This window comes from Cuculus canorus, chromosome 2 (assembly GCF_017976375.1).
Source record: "Cuculus canorus isolate bCucCan1 chromosome 2, bCucCan1.pri, whole genome shotgun sequence".
In the NCBI taxonomy this organism is placed as follows: domain Eukaryota; kingdom Metazoa; phylum Chordata; class Aves; order Cuculiformes; family Cuculidae; genus Cuculus; species Cuculus canorus.
In genome coordinates this window covers 125,581,809-125,599,812 of record NC_071402.1, presented here as the reverse complement: position 1 = coordinate 125,599,812, position 18,004 = coordinate 125,581,809, and the positions used below count along the sequence as shown (strand labels likewise).

At 35.6% G+C, this 18,004-nt stretch overlaps 1 protein-coding gene across 1 annotated transcript in view; it reads right to left on the bottom strand.

Moving 5' to 3' along the window:
- The window catches only part of SKAP2 (src kinase associated phosphoprotein 2), a 116,458-nt gene that overhangs the window by 32,408 nt on the left and 66,046 nt on the right, over window positions 1-18,004 (bottom strand). The window contains exons 5-9 of the mRNA XM_054058605.1: window positions 15,591-15,668; window positions 14,769-14,852; window positions 5,818-5,942; window positions 4,850-4,913; window positions 4,380-4,484 (exon numbers count right to left, since the gene is read on the bottom strand). Of these exons, the coding sequence (XP_053914580.1) occupies window positions 4,380-4,484; window positions 4,850-4,913; window positions 5,818-5,942; window positions 14,769-14,852; window positions 15,591-15,668 (456 nt within the window). The remainder of the gene's footprint in view (window positions 1-4,379; window positions 4,485-4,849; window positions 4,914-5,817; window positions 5,943-14,768; window positions 14,853-15,590; window positions 15,669-18,004) is intronic.

The window sequence follows — 18,004 nt, the reverse complement described above, 5'->3', positions numbered from 1 at the left end:
GGCTGAGGTTAAAGCATAATAATCCAAACTCAAGACACTTTGAGTGTCTTGATGACTTTTAAAGATGACTTTGAACACTCATCTTTAGTACTGTCCTCAAAAATGCTGATCTTACATCTAAGCAATTTTGAGCTTCAAATATTCCAGACCCTACTTATACTTTATACTTTGAAGCCTTCATTTACTAATTAAAAGCATTTAGAATTCTTTCTGTGGAAAAAAATTAAAAAAAGAATGATAGTACATCAGTATTGCATGCAACTTCTGTGAGCAAAAAATAAAGAATTCCCTAAGTACTTGAGGCAAGCAATGTTGGGAGGAATTTGAACAATATACCAGGACATACAATACATTGACTTAACAGCAATGATCACAAGCCACGTCTGATTCCATAATCACCTGTGTCTCTGCTGACTTCAACTTTCTGCTCTGGTTTATAACGACCAGTCAACAGCTTTAGTTTACTGGGTTTAGGAACTGATCATACAGCTGTAATGCACAACTGGGACTGTTTGACACCAGATGCTATGTTGGGCCCACAGACCATGACTGTGTTATACTGAAAACTCTAAAATAAGCAAAGGTCTCCTGAAAAGGCATTTTCATTAACACAGCACTGTGAAATCCTCACTTCTAGTGCCAAAAAGTCAATACATCCAACACTACATTTTGAGAACACAAATATTTGCTATGAGTCGGTGTTCATGAGTGACAGATCAAACTTGCACTCAAACCCCACTACCTAATCATTACCTCCTTCTTCCCAAGAAGAGGTAAATCAGACAGCACGTTCTTTTTTTCCCCCTTCTGTGCTCATGAAAGGGGCACAACACCAGGAAAACAATTTGTTTCTTCAAGGGCTGACAATATCTTTACAGCTGGCAAGTGTTCTCTTTTCTGACAACAGCATTGTTTAAAAACACCACTTACCTCAAAACTGTATGCTTCTAGGTAGCTCTAAACAAACAGTTATTTAATACTACAGTTTTTGAAGTTATTTTATGTTACAGCTTCCAATAGCCAGCTGTGGATTGCAACAACATAGAGTGCACTAAGGTAGAAAATAAATAGCTAACTAAGCAAAAATGGGCCTTTATTGACAATATTTTAAATTTTGTTTAACCAAGTTTTCCTCTGTGTTTTTACAAAAAAAAATAAAAAGAGAACAGCATAGTTTGTTAAAGACACTATAAAGCCTTTTTTCCTGAAGAATCTTGCAAAGAAGGTTTTACAAGTTGGGAAACCTTTGGCAGTTCTGACATTTTTTACTCTACCTGAACAACCACGGTAAAACACACTCAGAACCAGGAAAACTATGCTTCTATGGTAAATACGAATTTGTATGTCCTACTAAAGAAGAAAGTGACTTAACAGATCAAAAGATTGATTTTCCCACTTTTCTTTGTATCCTCTCCAACTACCAACCCACTCCTCCTGCCAACAGACAGTACAAATTGAATTCAAATTGAAATCTATGCTTTTAATAGGCTAATAGACTGTTGCCATTCTGTATACTGGTTTGAAGCTATTCAGTTCCTGCCTGGAATATTCATCTACACTGTCTCCTGCCACAAGCAGGGGAAAAAAATAACTAAGCAATGTGATAGCTAGAGAATACAGCATCAGTCAGCTCTGATTACTGCAACAGTTCTCTAAAATTCCCAGTTTTCAAAACTGTGCACAAATTTCTATATCCTCTTTTTAATCCAAACATTCTTTATTTAAATACCAAAGCAAGTATTACAAAGTGGACTGCACCATGAATTGGCTTAATTTGCTTCTGAAAAGCTGACATAAAAAACACTGAAGAACCACAGAAATGCAAAATTTTACCTGAGAAAGTTAAAATTATAGCCAAATAAATAATAACAAAGTACCATGAACTGTGTATCTAAAATTCAATAAAGCTAGTGGATCTGCAGAAATAGAGGATCAGAAGTCTTTAATGTAAAGACACCTTAAGGATAAAAACAAAGTAAAGATTAATTACTTCTCTCTCTTCAAAGGATCCAGCATATTTGTCCTCTGCATTCAAGAGCTTTCTTAGCATAGCTTTTGGGCTGTACAAATAATTCTTTTTTTCTGTTCTCAGAAAAAAAAAAAAAAAGAGACTGATGTTCTCAGGAGCTCAGAATTCTTTATTTGCTGTGTGTTATTAAGACAGGTAGTAGCAGGGATAATGATGCTCCACCTTTTGACCATGAAAGGAAGAAATAGTAATTCACTTACCTGAGAAAACAGAGAGGACAGCCAACTGGAATTAAATGCAACCAATCAGGCCTAATTAAGGCAGATGAGACCAAAGCGGAACAAGCTTTTTTACCATCAATGAACAGCTATACAAGAACCAAATAAGGCCTACACCTGCGAGGTTTGTCAACTAGCACTTCATCTAATACTTTTCAGTATGATATGGATAAAAAAAGAGAAGAATTGCTGTAAGGCATCAGACCCATAAGTTTTTTAATTCATTTAAGTGAATAGAAAAAGATGCTTTAACCACCTAAAATCTATTGCAAACTTACACTTTATTTTTACTTAGTTATGTCAACATTAAGAGGTCCACTGTTCAAGGTAAGATGTCCTTCCTGAAAAGTTTACAATTTAAATTAATAAGATGGAGAAAGCATGAGATAAAGAAAGATAATCCCTATATGATTTGATGAAAACTAAGCACCTCTCCAAGATCATGGGGAAAGAATTCATTTAACTAAAAACTGAAACTAGATTTCTTGAATAACAGAAGAATTATCCTTTTCTTGTGTTCTGTCCTGTTACATTTCAGATTCATCTGTCACATTAGGAGACAACAGTTCCCGGAAAACTGACAGAAAAAATGGGATATAAGTGAAAACAGTTTAAATTTAAATGCAGAATCATGCCAAAGTAGCAATCTCTGAAGATAGATCTCAAAGCAAAGAACTCAAAGCATATATTAACTATTGGCCCTCTACCAATACTGCACGTGTTACTGTTCCAGATCTATTTACTGTTTGGGATTCAAGTGAATAGGTAAGGTAAGTGAAGCTCAGAAGACAGTAATTTATTCCAGGATACATCTAGAGCTTCTTTAACAAAAGCATAGGCTTTTTACATACAAAAATACCTCCTGTAAGAGTGTGAACATCCAAAAAGCACCGCAATAAGGTTTGGCTGTATCCTCTAGCTATAAGATTAAACCCTGTAAGTAGTTTTTACATTCACTGCAGAAGAGACTTTTGGCATGCATGAAACATTGCATCCCATTTCAGCAGAACATGTATTCTGTGCTGAAACAGTCTAGGTACAATTCAAAGAACTGGAACCAAAAGAAACAGCTCTTAAAGAGCTGCAGTTTTACAATTTTATGATAACCATTTTATCAGTCATTCACATTCTCTGTTCCCTTGGTTCACTGACATGACCTTAAAATGGAAATCAAAGCACACTATAAAATGCTTTTTTTGCTAATGGTCAAAATATTCAAGCTAACAGATATATAAAGTTAGTCAGCTTCACGTGACACAACTAGATTTTCTTCTTAAGTCATCGCTGATAACTGTACTGACCCAAACAGGAAGGGATGCAGAACATTATTTCATATAAAGTCATAATTGTCATAATCACCTTAAAATAGCATTGTTAACTAATGGTAACGGTAAACATTTTTTCATAGCTTCTTAAAATATAATCAAGAAAAAACACCTTTCTCCTAATACTTGAATGTCTATAATCAACTTGAAGAGCTTTTGCCACGCTCTTTTTCTTTCATTTTGCCATCTGATAGATACACTTGGATGCTTAGAGGCATAATTATTTGACCACATCAGAAAGTCCACAGTAAAAAGTTTCCATATAATTATAGTCATGCTGGAATATATAAAAGAAAAAAATGCTAACACTCATGTTGCCTTTATTTAGAGTTCATCTCCAGAGCCCTTCCAAACCAATACATTGCTTTCTTGTAGGATTATAATATCATGTATTAGGCAGCACCTGAAAACATATGGGGTGATAGCAGACTTTTGCTTAATACAACTGCCAAAATGAATAAAGAAAAAAATTATGGGCAAGTTAGTGGAAAAAGATGTAAGGCAAATCAATTTTTTAATTAAAAAAAATTGCATACCAGAGAATGTTAATGAGCTGAAAGCCCCCTGAGATTACTTTTACACATTCTGCACTATTTTTATACCCTGCTAAAGAAAACTGAACTGTTCTCACTTGGACCTTATTGAAGACACATTCTTTTTTCAATGTCAGAGGAAACTTGAAATCCGAAAGTATCTTATTCATTGGGTTACTTTGCTCACTCACTTTGATACCTCTTGAGTGGCTAAAACTAGAAGTAGAGAAGACAAAATGATCACTGGTCACAAAGTAAAAAAAAATTGCAATACCTTTAACTTCTTCATAAATGCTATCATCTATTGGTTCACTGTTCACTTGTCCAACATCATCATATTCCTCTTCCTCCTCCTCAGGAATAGTATTAGATCCCATATCTACGTAACAGCAATTTTAAAAGTTAAGATTTACTAGATAAGAATGCCTCAGCAGAAATTTATGCAAAATGAAAACACAATTCATCTTCTATGAGCTGGTGCTTACAGTATACTCTGCTTATTTCCTTGCAGTGTTCATAAGGAAGAGCTTTCAGATAAATAGCATTTTTGGAAAAAAGTAAAATCTTACAAAAGGAGAAAAGTCATGTAAAAGCTACAACATGATTGAGAACTAGAACTTGCTATTCAAAACTTGGACAAGTGGGAATATTGGATATTCAAACATGACATATATGTTATTGGACAGGACCACCATCCCTAAGTAGTATTGGCAATAAAGGCTGCTGCTCTACTGGACGGCTTACCTTGAATTACAAATCTGACTTGCTGTACCCATTCTTCTGCTTCTTTAGGAGTGGCAGCTGTAAACTATTAAACAGTTATTAATAACTGCTAGTAGTACTGACAAAAACACAACTACAATTTCATTAGCAATAAGAAAGAGGGAATGTAGCATTCTCATCACTTCCTCGAGAAATCATTAGTAATTCTTTTCATGTCTTCTGGTACTTTTCTTGCAAGGATGCTTCTTATAATGTACAGCTAATTTTGACAAATTTACGTAATTGAAGGAGAGGATGATGGATTTGAAACTCTGATCAGCAGCTGGCAGCTGTGCAGAAAAAAGCTGCTTCTCTTCATCAATGTCAAAGCCAAAACTGATGAACAAAATTTGCCCTTGACAATTAGAAGACACCCATGAATTTCTTTAGACTGCCGGGTACAGTTTTCTTAAAAATGTTCTTGTCAGACTCCAACACACTACCTGACAGCTTAATTAACTGGCTTTCAACTGCAATCTCAGATATTTAAAACTTATTAAACTTACATTCTATATTGATGTCTAGCTGATAGATCTCTGAATTGCACAGCTGATATGTGCATTGACGTAGATTTTCCTTGCAAAGCCAGGACCAATACAATATCTATTTAACAGTGATATATATTTTAAGGTTTCTTTTCACTTTAATTGATCCAAAAAATCATGCAGACGTACTATACAATAGATATTAAAATGCTAACATTGAAATGACCAATAGATAAAGATGATAGATTTCCTTGCTTTCATCCAAAAAGATAATATTTGAACACATATATACATATTTTAAATCAGATTTTTGTCCTAAGATCTGAATATATAATATAAGCAAGCAAGGGTCTTCTTTTTTCATTAAGATGTCAGTGAAAGTTGTTTTACTGAAATGTTAATTCAATAACTGGAATTGCAACAGCTTTATCAATTTAATTTCAAGTCAACATAAAAAAGTCCAACCTGATAAATACGCTTATCAGGAGCAGAGATTTCAAAACAGCAATCTTTCTTTGCATCCTTTCGAAGGCTATTATTCATTCTGATGGTGTATCCCTCTAAGGCAAATTCACCTTTCTGTTGTTTGTCTGTTGGAGATAAAAAACAAAGTTAGAGCTTCATTTACAACAGTGAACGTAAGTGGCTCAGCAGGTTATCATTTATTCAGATTTTGTTTTCTATTTCATGAATTTTACAAAGAACAGGGAGGTTTTTAGCAAAATTATTAGGTGATACTTCTGCAGACAAAGCTTTATTTTAAAGGAAAAGGTACACAAAAGCACATTTTTTCTGTACGACATCTAAGGAATTCTGCAGGGGTATGTTTGCAGATGGCGGTCTTATTTATTAAGAAGTGCATGTTATGACACTTGTATCTAGGGAAAGCCAAGAGCCGTAACTTTGCAAGACACGCTTCCTATAAATCAGTGTCTTTTTCAGGTTCAGTAAACCAATGGGAAAACCTGTCTAGCTCGGAACTTGCTGAGCTTCCTCCTAAACTAACCACTTCACTCAGAAAATAAACTTCAAACTCCTTTTTAAGCAATTGGAAAAACTCTTCATGTCCTCCCACCCACTCCCAGATGTGCCTCCTTTCCACACGGCAGAAATACAGAATGAATTTTGTTATAAATTCAGTCATGTGTTCCAAAAGCATTTCTCCCAACATAGCAAATTTTTAATTAGCTAATAAAAGCACTGAGCCCTACCACAGTTTATTACATAGAGCCATGTGGTTGTTTTAAAGACAATTCAACTTTTCAAAGGTTCTGGTTTATAAAAGTATCACTTAGAACAGGCCTGAGTTGAAATATAATGTGTGTTGGGCAAACAGCACCTGCGTGCTCCTTCTGAGTTCTTCAGACCAAACCCTGCATCTGATTTTATGTGCTCTGGCATATTTTGGTGGATACCAAAAACAAACCAAAAAAGTAAAAGTAAATAATTTTTGCCATTTCTGCAGCATTCAAGTGAAAGCAGGCATCAGGTGTCACATTTGGCTCAGACAAAGAATATAGTGCAGTTGTAAATGAAAGAAAATCCCATTAAGGGGGGGGGGAAGGGGTTCACAGCAAAGAAAAGTATTAATTAACAAGAAGTACCAGGCACAACAGCAAAACTACTTTAAGTATTGCTGAACAGAACCTAGGTACAAATTGAGCATTCACTGCTTATGTTTATCAACAAAAGAAGAAAACGTCTGGAGTAAATAAAACTGGCAAAAACTACCATTTTCAACATAATTTTTTCACCTTTCTGGAAATTAAATAGGAAAGCAAATCTTTTTTCCATTTATGAGAGGGCAAAGACCGGCTAACACAGCGACATGAACATGACTGGACGTAAGGGCAGTCACCATACAAACACTCTTGCTAGTAATTTTACATGCACATAGGCATTAATTCTTTGTCTTTCCACCTTTTTATGAACACTCACCCAAGGCAAGTAATATCAAATAACACACTTAGATGAGAAATTCCAAGGCTCAGTTCTACTTACTTTTCTTCTCCCTTCCCCCACAGAAAGTTTTATTAAACCTTAATTAAGTACTAATGATATAGAACTAAAATTTTATATTTGTTCAATCCTCCACCTCTGTATCAAACAGCATACAGACACAAAATGCATGGAATTAAACCAAGGCAGAAATTAGAAATAATAACTTGCAATAGGTTAACCTAGGTCCCTTTTCAACAAAATTAATTTCTGCCTAGAAATGTTATTGTTTCCTCACTTGTGACCTCAGGGAGAATATGAAGTGAAACCCATTAATTTCTCACTCTCCCATGCTGGAGGTTTTATCAAAACCCAAGAAGATAGGAGCATGCAGACAGGATAAACAAACATCAGGTTCAAAAGGTAAAAACATTTTGTCAAGATAAAAATGAGGCAAGTATTCAAATTTAGTCTCTCGCATTATTTCTGAGACTGCTTCTCCGTGACATGGATGATCCCTTTTATGGTAATACAGTTTTGCAAGACTTATCTCAGATGATCTCTGTACTGGTACTCATTCTTCCAAAAATCATTACAGTTAAAACAGAAAGATGTTGTACTTTGCACTGGAAGAGGAACACAGCGCATGGTATTCATATTGCATTTGACTGTTTTATTGTTTAGACTGTCTTTGTCTTATCTCTCTAAACACGCCATTCTAGTGCTGATGAAGATTACCTGTATGTACCACAAAAAAAATATATCTCCTTTGCTGTTAAACTATTTCACTGGCTTTTAAAGCAACAGTCATAGCATTGCTACCTCTGCTTATGTCTGTGCAGTAAAATACCTCATTAAAATCCAGCAAAGCATTACACATATGTTTAAAATGTTGACCATGACAAAATTTAAAGACGATGACCCAGAACCCTTTAAAGTTGACAGAAAGACTCCCTGTATGCACCCACGCTCCTTGTGGCAGCAAGCCAGAAAAAAAGACCTAGTACGTCCTGAGAAATGGCTCCACAAATAGAGAATGGCGGGACACAAGTCAAGCTATAGCTCAGCTGCATGCTTTGACAGTGACAAGCAATGGAGGTCTACAGATCCCAGTTCCTTTTGCAGAATACACCTTTTCAGGTAGGACTGGAGACCAATCCTATCACCTCATCACCACAGAGCAAACCCTCTGTTTGGCCAGGCGTAGTAGTCAGATGCAGGCTTGCAGCCAGGGCCATCCTGAGACAACCAGACTCGGCAATCACCTCAATTTCATATATCAGCGAAGGTTTGCAGCTAAGCTGGTGTGCAGACAGACTTGGGATTTCAGTTTAAAGCTGGCATTTTAAGTTAGCGCCACAGTGGTTTCTGTGAATTACACATTCAGAATTATACGTTTATATCACAAATATTTTCTGGAGACTGTGCTTTAGGGAGAGTTAAACAAGTTTTGATGCTTAAAACCTTTGAAGACTTAAAGATTTTACTTGGAGATGTAAAATTAGATAGAGTTGGTTTTAATGGTGGGAGCCTTAAAAGTAGCTTCAAGAAGCACATTTATATTATAGAGATTTCACTTTAATTTTGAACCCCCAAATCATAATCAAGGTTTCACCTTGGCAAAAATACAACATCATATTTAGAAGGAACTAGGGAGGGACGTGCGGATGGAAAACAGTTCTCTGAAGATCGATAATATTTTTCTTGTTATTTTCTCAAGGTAGGGCTTTGCAATTCAGGGAACCGTTAAGTTGTCCCAGAATGACATGTAATAGAACTGCAAAATGTATAATACTATCAGTCTCGTTAAAACCAAAAGGAATAAGAACATCATGAAACATAAGTTGTTCTACAATTAGGTCAACTCTCATGTCAGAATAAGCTGCTCTTTGCTGTCATCTCCTCCTCTTCCCTTCTCTCCATATCAGGTGCACAACAGAAAAATAAGTCTGTGTCTCTGTAGATCATTTGGCATCAGGAATTTTTAATTGTATAAATCTGGTATAACAGATCGGAGAGATGGGTACTAAATATTAAAAAAAGTCAAAACTAGTCCATAGATATTTGAAAGAAATAAATATGAGGGGCTATACTTACAATAGAGGACAATATAGATCTGAATTAAATCTCAGCCATTTTAAACATTTTCTTACATATAAACCTAATTTTTTTAACAACAGAAACAGGGCCAATTGGGGGAAAAAAGTCTCAAGGGAAGCAGGGGAAAAGTGTTTCGAAGTAAACTTGCATAACCTAGTTCATGGGAAGTTTTAAAACAAAAAAAGGGTACACCTTCAATAAGGTCTTGAAATGACTGGGTTGTAAATTTGAGGCCTAAGGCAATGTGCCATATTATTAGTGCATGTAAAAATAATTAGTGCATTCTGAAGAACAGAGTGGGCTGGGATAGCAGAAAGGAAGTTACACAGAAAGGCCTAAGGAACAAAGGCAAACAGAGGATTTCAGAAAGTGATAAAATATTTATAGATACTATTAGAATCTATAATTTAACTCTCTTTATCTTGAAATTAGTAGCCTGTAAAATTTTATGGTTTACATGGCTTCATGCTAACTACAGCTTCATATACTTTTCCATATGCAGCATGTATGCTTTCTAAAAATAATAAGTGCCAGTATCTCCAAAATGGTAATTCCTTTACCAGCATTTGAAAGAGTCCTTTCCAAACACATGCACAGGAGTTCTTTCCTTCTAGACAGCCGATCTGAAATGCAAGCAACTCTTTTTTTTCTTTATTCTGGTCCTCTGAGAAATGTAATTTTAAAAAATTAAGAAACTGAGGCAACGATTGAAACGTACTACTTAGGGCATCAGTTTGTTTATGCTCAGTTTGCTAAGACTCAACAGTTATTTTTTAAATAATGCACTGTTAATGACAAGTGTGCCTCTCAAGGTCTAAATCTAACATTCTCAGAGCAGAAGAGTCAGTACTCATTAGATAGATGCCTGCGATTGCCACGACCTTGCTACAACAAAGTCCTATTGAACATTCACAATTCCTACAGATTTCAATAATGAATTTTGTCAAAAGTGAAGTCTAAACTAAACAAGGATCTTTGCCTTTCCTTTGTGCTTGTTCAAAGAGGGGGGACTAAAAGAAGAAGGTATGTAGCTAAAAGCAAAATGATACGTCAGCAGCTTTTCCACTGGGTTAGTATATCTTTCCTCAATCCTAGAAGGAGAAATTTGCAAGATTAGCAAGTGACAGGAATTCCAGTAGCCTAGTTAGACGAGTCTCTAGGATAGATTTGCAAATGCAACTCTGAGTAGGCTTCCCCCTCCCTTAATATTGTTCAGTCACCAAGTTCTTCAACAAAATAAAACAAAATAAAACAAAAATAAAACAAAATAAAACAAAAAGCCTCTCATGTACAAACAGAAGTACTTCAGCCATTGGACTAGCCATCAGTATCTTACTATTCAGAGAAATCAAAAATTTTCGTGTCCATGATAAAAAAAAAACCCACCTTGAGACTTTTCTAAAAGTCTCTGAATTATCCCCCTCTTCAACATCAAATTACTGGCAGGCAGGCAGATACTATTTTCAAGTTATAAAAATTAACATACATTTTTAGTGCCTATTAAGAGGGGAAAAAATTACCATGATATTATTAATTACTGTCTTGCTAAACATTTAGCTGACCTCTCCAGTTTGCTGACACAGAAAGGCACATAACATTGTGGCCTAGTGAGGAAGAAGTAATGAAGCTATTAATTCACTAATTTATAAAGCAACAAATTAACTTTCCTTCTTCACATGCACTTTGAGATCTGCAAGGTTAGCCTTACCACCTACATGCCCCAGTACACAGGAACTGCCAGAGATCATATAGAAAAGTGATCTGCAAACAGGGTACCCAACTCAGGATGCAACTGCATGGAAGCAAAGACATGACGACTATAAAAGGTTTATGGAAGGAAAGGCTATGAAATGGAGGACCAGGCAAGCTTCTGGAAATCCAAGTCAGCTCTGACATTTGATCACACTTCTCTGCAATGTTGTGGGCCAGCACGAGCACAAATACACACGTGCTTCTTGCAGTACCTATTTCTGACATGTAATTAGGTCAAACCTTTAAGCCATGTTCTTCCACCTACTCCACATACCATTGATCAAGGGAATAAAAAATGTAGGTGACACCTTAGACCTGTCTATATTGCAAGGATAAATAACATTGTTTCACTATCGAATGCTGCACCAAATGTATGAGCAAATGGAGGAGGAAACGGAAAACAAGACATTAATCAGCCTGCAGGCATTGCAACTGTTAAAAGAATGCTTGTAATCTCCTAGGTGAACACACACACATACACAACCACACAGTCATTTACTGTATTTTCACAGGCTTTAGCTTGTACTACATTCTCCTGGACCAGGCCTCATATTTTTCATCATTCAGATCTAAATAAATGGTTCTGAAACTCTTCCTTGCATGCAACTGTGAGCTTTCTACACTTCAATACTACTTCTTTCTTTCCCAATGTAAAAAGGAGACGAAATAGAAGTGTTCTGGAAACTGCAAACCTACACAACCTAGTAAAAAGGCATCCTATAGCCACACATTTAGCATTCAGTTATATTTACAGTGATATTTAATGATGAAAATCAAACCTTGGCTAACAAAATACACATTGCACTAGACACAAAACATCCTTCACAGATTATCTGCCTGTGTGTCTGGTTTTAAAAACATACACAACATAAAACAAGACAAGCAGGACCTAGAAATCTCAGCTGCCTCTCTGCATTATGTCCCGCAACACACAGGCATAAGCACTCCATCACCCATTAAAAGTGACACAGGCAGCAGGACTGAGCACATATGGAATCCCCCTGTCCCTTGTCTCTCTTCAAACCGGGTTCATCTCAGCAAGAGGAATTCTCCTGTTGTGTGAATCAGCCCTGGAACTTGTCAGAAACCAGGACCCAGCTGATATAAAACATTTGCAGACACTGTACAGGCTAGGGCAGACCAGCATCATTTAGACAGCATCCCAATGATTCAGGAGGTGGCAGCAATTTGCATGGAACCACCCAAATGCACACTTTGCTGCTCTTCTTCAGTTTGTAAGAACACAACTTCATTTTATACACGGCCCAGGTTATCTGGTAAAGCATCAAAGGTCACAGCACAAGAAGAAGAATCCTAATCCAACACTGTACTACAGAAGGTATCACTGCTGGCCACAACAGTGGGAGTGGAATCACTTTCAGGTTCTTCCAGTTACTAAATGCCAGATCTCCTCAGAACTGTCTCATCACACACCTCATCCATGCTGATAATCCGCAGCTAAATAGCACAATAAACAGCATATGTTCACAACGATCAGCACAACAGCTGAGTTCCAACAGCAAGCTAGTTTGCCACGGAACTAAAGCAATCCCTAGTATCCAGTTTCCACATCATGATGGCAACTTAAATCTGCACTAGAACAGGCACCTTTATGTACTGTAGTAACAGAGGGCTGAAGAAAGTACCTCAAATCAGTCTAGGAAAAAGCTTTCTTGTTCAAAGACCAGTTGTTGAGCGGCTGTTGGTCATCCCAGATCCACAAGACAACATCATTCCAGTGTGCTGTGCCAGTCTTTTCTACACTAACAGCACCAGTCACATAGAGGGGGGTGTAAACTCATGCAGCTGATTTGTTTGCTTCCTCCATGAGATTCTGTTTGGAGCTTGGCCATGTCTATACAATTCTCAATAAACGTTCCATGGAATATGTACCCTATGTGCCTCTCCCACACCATTAGGCTACAGTTAGGAGGAATTTCCCTAAACAATTTGCAGTCTACAAAAGCCATAAAGGTATTAGGCGAAGCCTAATCTATCTGACTATAGATCCATAAAGGAAAGAGATTTCATGGTGTATCACAGTGAATTCCTAACGTGACACCAACCTGCAGAGCGCTAGAGAACATGCTTCCACATAACTTTCAGCATACGTAATAGAAATGACAATGCAGCCTTGATAGTCAGGTTGCTGCAAAAGAAAAAATATGGACAGAAAAAGAGGAGGGATACAGCTTTCCTGCCGTAATACAAAGACCATATGCTAGAAAGCAGAAGTAATCACTAGCATAGATACAAACAAAAAATAAAAAATACAAAGCTTTTTCTTTTTTCCTTTTTTTTCATTTTTGCAAAAACTAGCAGATGAAAAGCCAAAGATTCAGAAACCCAGAACAATCTTTAAGAACTAGTCATATATTCTGATAAAAAAAATCACATTTAAGTACTAGATAATGTACAACTATGTATAAACAAACACCACAAGATATTTTTCCAGAGAAAAATTATTATTGACCAATCACTGTTTTGCTAAATATCCTCAATATTTGAAGAAAATTTGTTTGGTTTTGAAGCTTGATCAATCAGTAAGTACCAAGGAAAGAGTAAAGAAAAAAAAAAGAAGAACATTTAGCACATACACTTACAAACCTCTAGAAACAGAGTATGATGAGAAACTGTAACAGGATAAAAACTGGACTGACAATTGGACCCTTACTTTATTTCCTTTTTCCTTAGGGAGAGAGGATGAGTTTAAATGAGCCAACATACTGAAGACTGAAACAAACTGGATCAAATTAAATTTGTTTTTTAATAACACAATATAAAATAGTTACCCACACTTATCTCAAGTAGGGTCACACACACATAAGCTAAAAGCTTCAATGGAAAGTTTGTCCAGAAAAAAGTATTCGGGGGGGGAGGGGGTTGGAAATTGTATTTGCACTTCTAAAATTTACTCAAGATATATTTCTGTATCATTTGTTTTATTCTTAAATATGAAATACACTTGGCAGACAATTTAAAGGACGTTTCATTTGACTGTCAATTTTTGAAATTCAAAAAATATCCCAACATTTATTCCAGAGTTTTTCTAAACTGTCACTTTCAGAAGCTAGACTTAGTCTCCATGACTGGCTTGTTAGTTAAATGTATTACTTCATTCCTAGCTTTTTCAGAACATAAGCACAGAAGATACTTAGAAAGAAACATAGAACTCCACTACGCAGTTTTTATAGAAGCATTTTCCTGGATAGAACTATCTTTAAAGGACTAGAAAGGTATAATTGCTAGAGAGTGTTTTAAAAAGAAAATCCTATTTGGATTGAAAGAGTATTTTCTGTCCAGTAAATTGAGTACTGATACACTAATCAAACCTAATAGCTAGCACAAAGTAGCTTTTGGTGCACAAAGTAGTTTTACAGGTAGCTTAATCTTTTTTCCTCAGTTTCCCTGCTTTAGAAAATGAGCACATCAGCTACAGATTCTAAAGAAGATTTACACATTTTTACAATTCACACACTGTTCTAATTATCAACTATTCTTTTACAAGTTTTATTTGCTTTCTCAAAATGAGCTTAGATTTGAAGTTTCCAACTCCACTAAAGCTTTCATATTCTTCAGTGCATTAAAAGATCATTTTAAAAGTTTATAATAATTATTATAATTACCTTTGTCACTTCCATAATAATAGAAGACCGTCTTACTGATAGCACACCAACGCTTTTGCCATTCAAAGCCCAGAAAACTGTGGTCTGCAATTAATACAATTCATGTTATATCACTTTATGACATGATTGAAGATAAATACATCACCTCTTTTCATGAGTGAGGAAGGAGGGAGAAAGAGACTGGAAATGTGTTAAGGAAAGGAAACAAGATCTGGACATGAAGAAATGCATGGCACTGAGAAGGAAATTAGAAATAAAAATTGGTAGTAAGAAAACAAATGGGAATTTGAAATCATATAAAGAGAGAAGTCATGTGTAACATTAAATACAAGAAAATAATGAACAACTTCCTAAATATTTCCTAGAGTTATTGCAGCATTAAGTGGGTATTAAAGTGACAATATAAGATTTATTGAATCAAGGTAAATATTGACTGAACCAAAGCTGAGATCAATATTTGCCCTCTTGAAGGAAAATAAATCTTGATGGTCACTGAAACATGAAGTCAACATATGGTACTTTTACATACATTCCTAATGTTTTCTTCAAAAATATCTGAAAGTCTCTGAATTATGGCTGACGGTGGACTTTCTCAGCATGATTTTTTTTAGTCAATAGAGAAATCAGATTTTCTTTTATTAGTACAGCAGCAATTATGTGCTGAGCTTCTTTTGCATGATAATGTTTCAACATTTTAGCTTCTATTCCATTTTATTTATCACTCCTGTATAAAGTTATTTGTGCTCATAGCATCAAACACTGACACACAGACTTCCCAGATATAAAATATGCACCTGTTTTCACAAAGATAGTTAGACCTACCTTTTCTGCGTTTTTCCAGGTAACCAGCCTTCAGAACAAATGGAAGATCTGGAGCTGCAATAGGAGGAAACTGATTCCCTGGAAGAAAAAGAAGTCCTGTAAAGCACCGCTTTTCAAGCAAAATACTACAGTAGCATTAATAAACTTAGCAATTTTAAACTGTTAATATCCAGTAACTACTGGAAAGAATAATTATAGTAACTACCATGCCAGATTATTTTAAGTACAAAAACTAACTATAAACATCAGAGCTGTTGCTGCTGTCTTCACCACTTTAGTAAGTAAAAATATAGCAGTGTAGCAGGTCCTGCAAGTCTCAGAAGGAAAAATATATAATTAAACAGACTATGGCAACATAGAAAACATTACTCTGTGTTTTGAACGTGGTCTGGAAAGCAAGTTGGATAATGAAAGCAGTAAGTTTTCAGATGTGCAAACAAAACCAAATATCACAATTCAACACAATTAAATTAGGAATGTGGTTTTCAATACCAGTTTTGCATAAAAACATCTTGAAAAAACATACAGGGTGAGGGCTTTATATTACACTGTCTACAAAACCAGAAACCAGATGAAGAAATAATAAAAGGTGATTCCTGTTGATAGACATTGCCTAATCTGCTGTATGACACAAAAGTACCGCCTGTAGGATCTAAAAGGTGACAGTGGATTGCAAAGACTATAAAATTGCTGATCTACAGATACTAATATTAGATTTTCTAGAATGTGGCAGCATCTGCAAAACAGTATGTTCCACTGTATTTTTTCCTTTTTCTCAACTGCTAATTCATAGCTAGAAACATGAAATCGACCAGTGAACCCTGCCTCAAATGAAAATACAAATCTAGATGTTAAAAATTGTCTTCCATCCTGTATCTTTCTCCTTCTAAAACATAACTATGATTTAAATGAAGCTCCTAACATTAAATGTGTTAGATATGTCTAATAATTAATGTGTCTATAAATGTCATACTGTTTACCACAAGCAAAAAAAGTAGAATAGCTATTCCTGTGCTGCTGTTATTTTAAGTGCATGTGAGCTTCACAGTGAAGTTCGTACTACTTATTATTATCAAATATTCATAAGACTCACTGTAGGTAGGTGGCTAGTTTACAAAGCAGCAATTATTCATCAAAATATATGTACTCTCATTAAGTTCTACCAATATAACTTAAAAAAAGGAGTAAACAGTATCAGTAGACAACCTCTGTGATAAGAAAAGAATGCTTTAAGCCATGCATGGTAGGTTAAAAGATCAATTGTCTGACCTTGAACCAAAAACACTGTCTCTGGAAGGTGATACCATTTTCCTGGATTTTTAGGTTGTCCCTTAAAATAGAATTAATATTGTAATCAATGTCCACGAATTAGTTGGTTTATGGTGGTCTCATTTAAAAACAGTTGTGAGAAGAAAAATAGAAGAAAAAGAGTTATGAACTTGCAAAGAATGTTATTTTTTAAGTATGAAAATACTCAAAATGAGAATGCATTTCTTAAATAGCACAACTGTCTTATTAGACAACAAAAGATTTTGTTGGATACTATAAGGTAGTAGATAGAACTTTACATACATTGAAATTCTTACTGCTGCATTAAAAGTACAAAAGTTATTAGCTCCATGTACACACACTTTAAAATGCTGCAGCTGTCCCCCCTCGCTTGATAATATTCAATCACTGCACAAAGTTAAATGGGAATTTAACACAAAGACACCTGCTGGCTAGGACATGGTAAGTTTAATAGTTACTTTAAAAGATGATCTAATGATGACATGAGTGGGGGAGGTGATGAGTTTTACAAATATACATAGTGTGATGCTTAATATTGGTCATTGGGAGGCATCAGTGTGCAACACTTACAGCTTTACCTCATCCAGTAGGGCTCATTTTACAACAGTGCATCCCCACAGATGTGGAAGATATATAACCTAATTAAATAAACAAACAAACCCAGTTCACCTATCTTTTTTTTTTTTTTTTTTAGTTTCAGAACTTCAACAACTATTTAGATCTAATTTTATACATTACTGTTTGTATCAGGTCTGGTTCTGATGAGAAAGTCTGGCAAGTGATTAGTGAATAGCCAAATCAAATTGGGGAGATAGTCCCAAACAAGCATGTACTTCGGGGACTTCTTAATGTTATTCTGCCTATAGATAGAAGCTCATCTGAACTAATTGAACTACCAGAGAGGTAGAACTCAAAATTCCCCACTGCTCTCAGTTTTGCTGCTTCTGCTAAGACAAGTCAGGACAAATTTGATGATGGCATCTTCTGAAACTAAATTTATTGTGCATGCAGCACTGAAAGATCGTGAGGAAAAGAACCTGCAGGAAAAATTGCAGCCTTCCTCTGTTCTGCTAACATCGCGGAAACAAGTCCTTCTTCTTCCCTCAATCTTTAGTTTCTGTTTT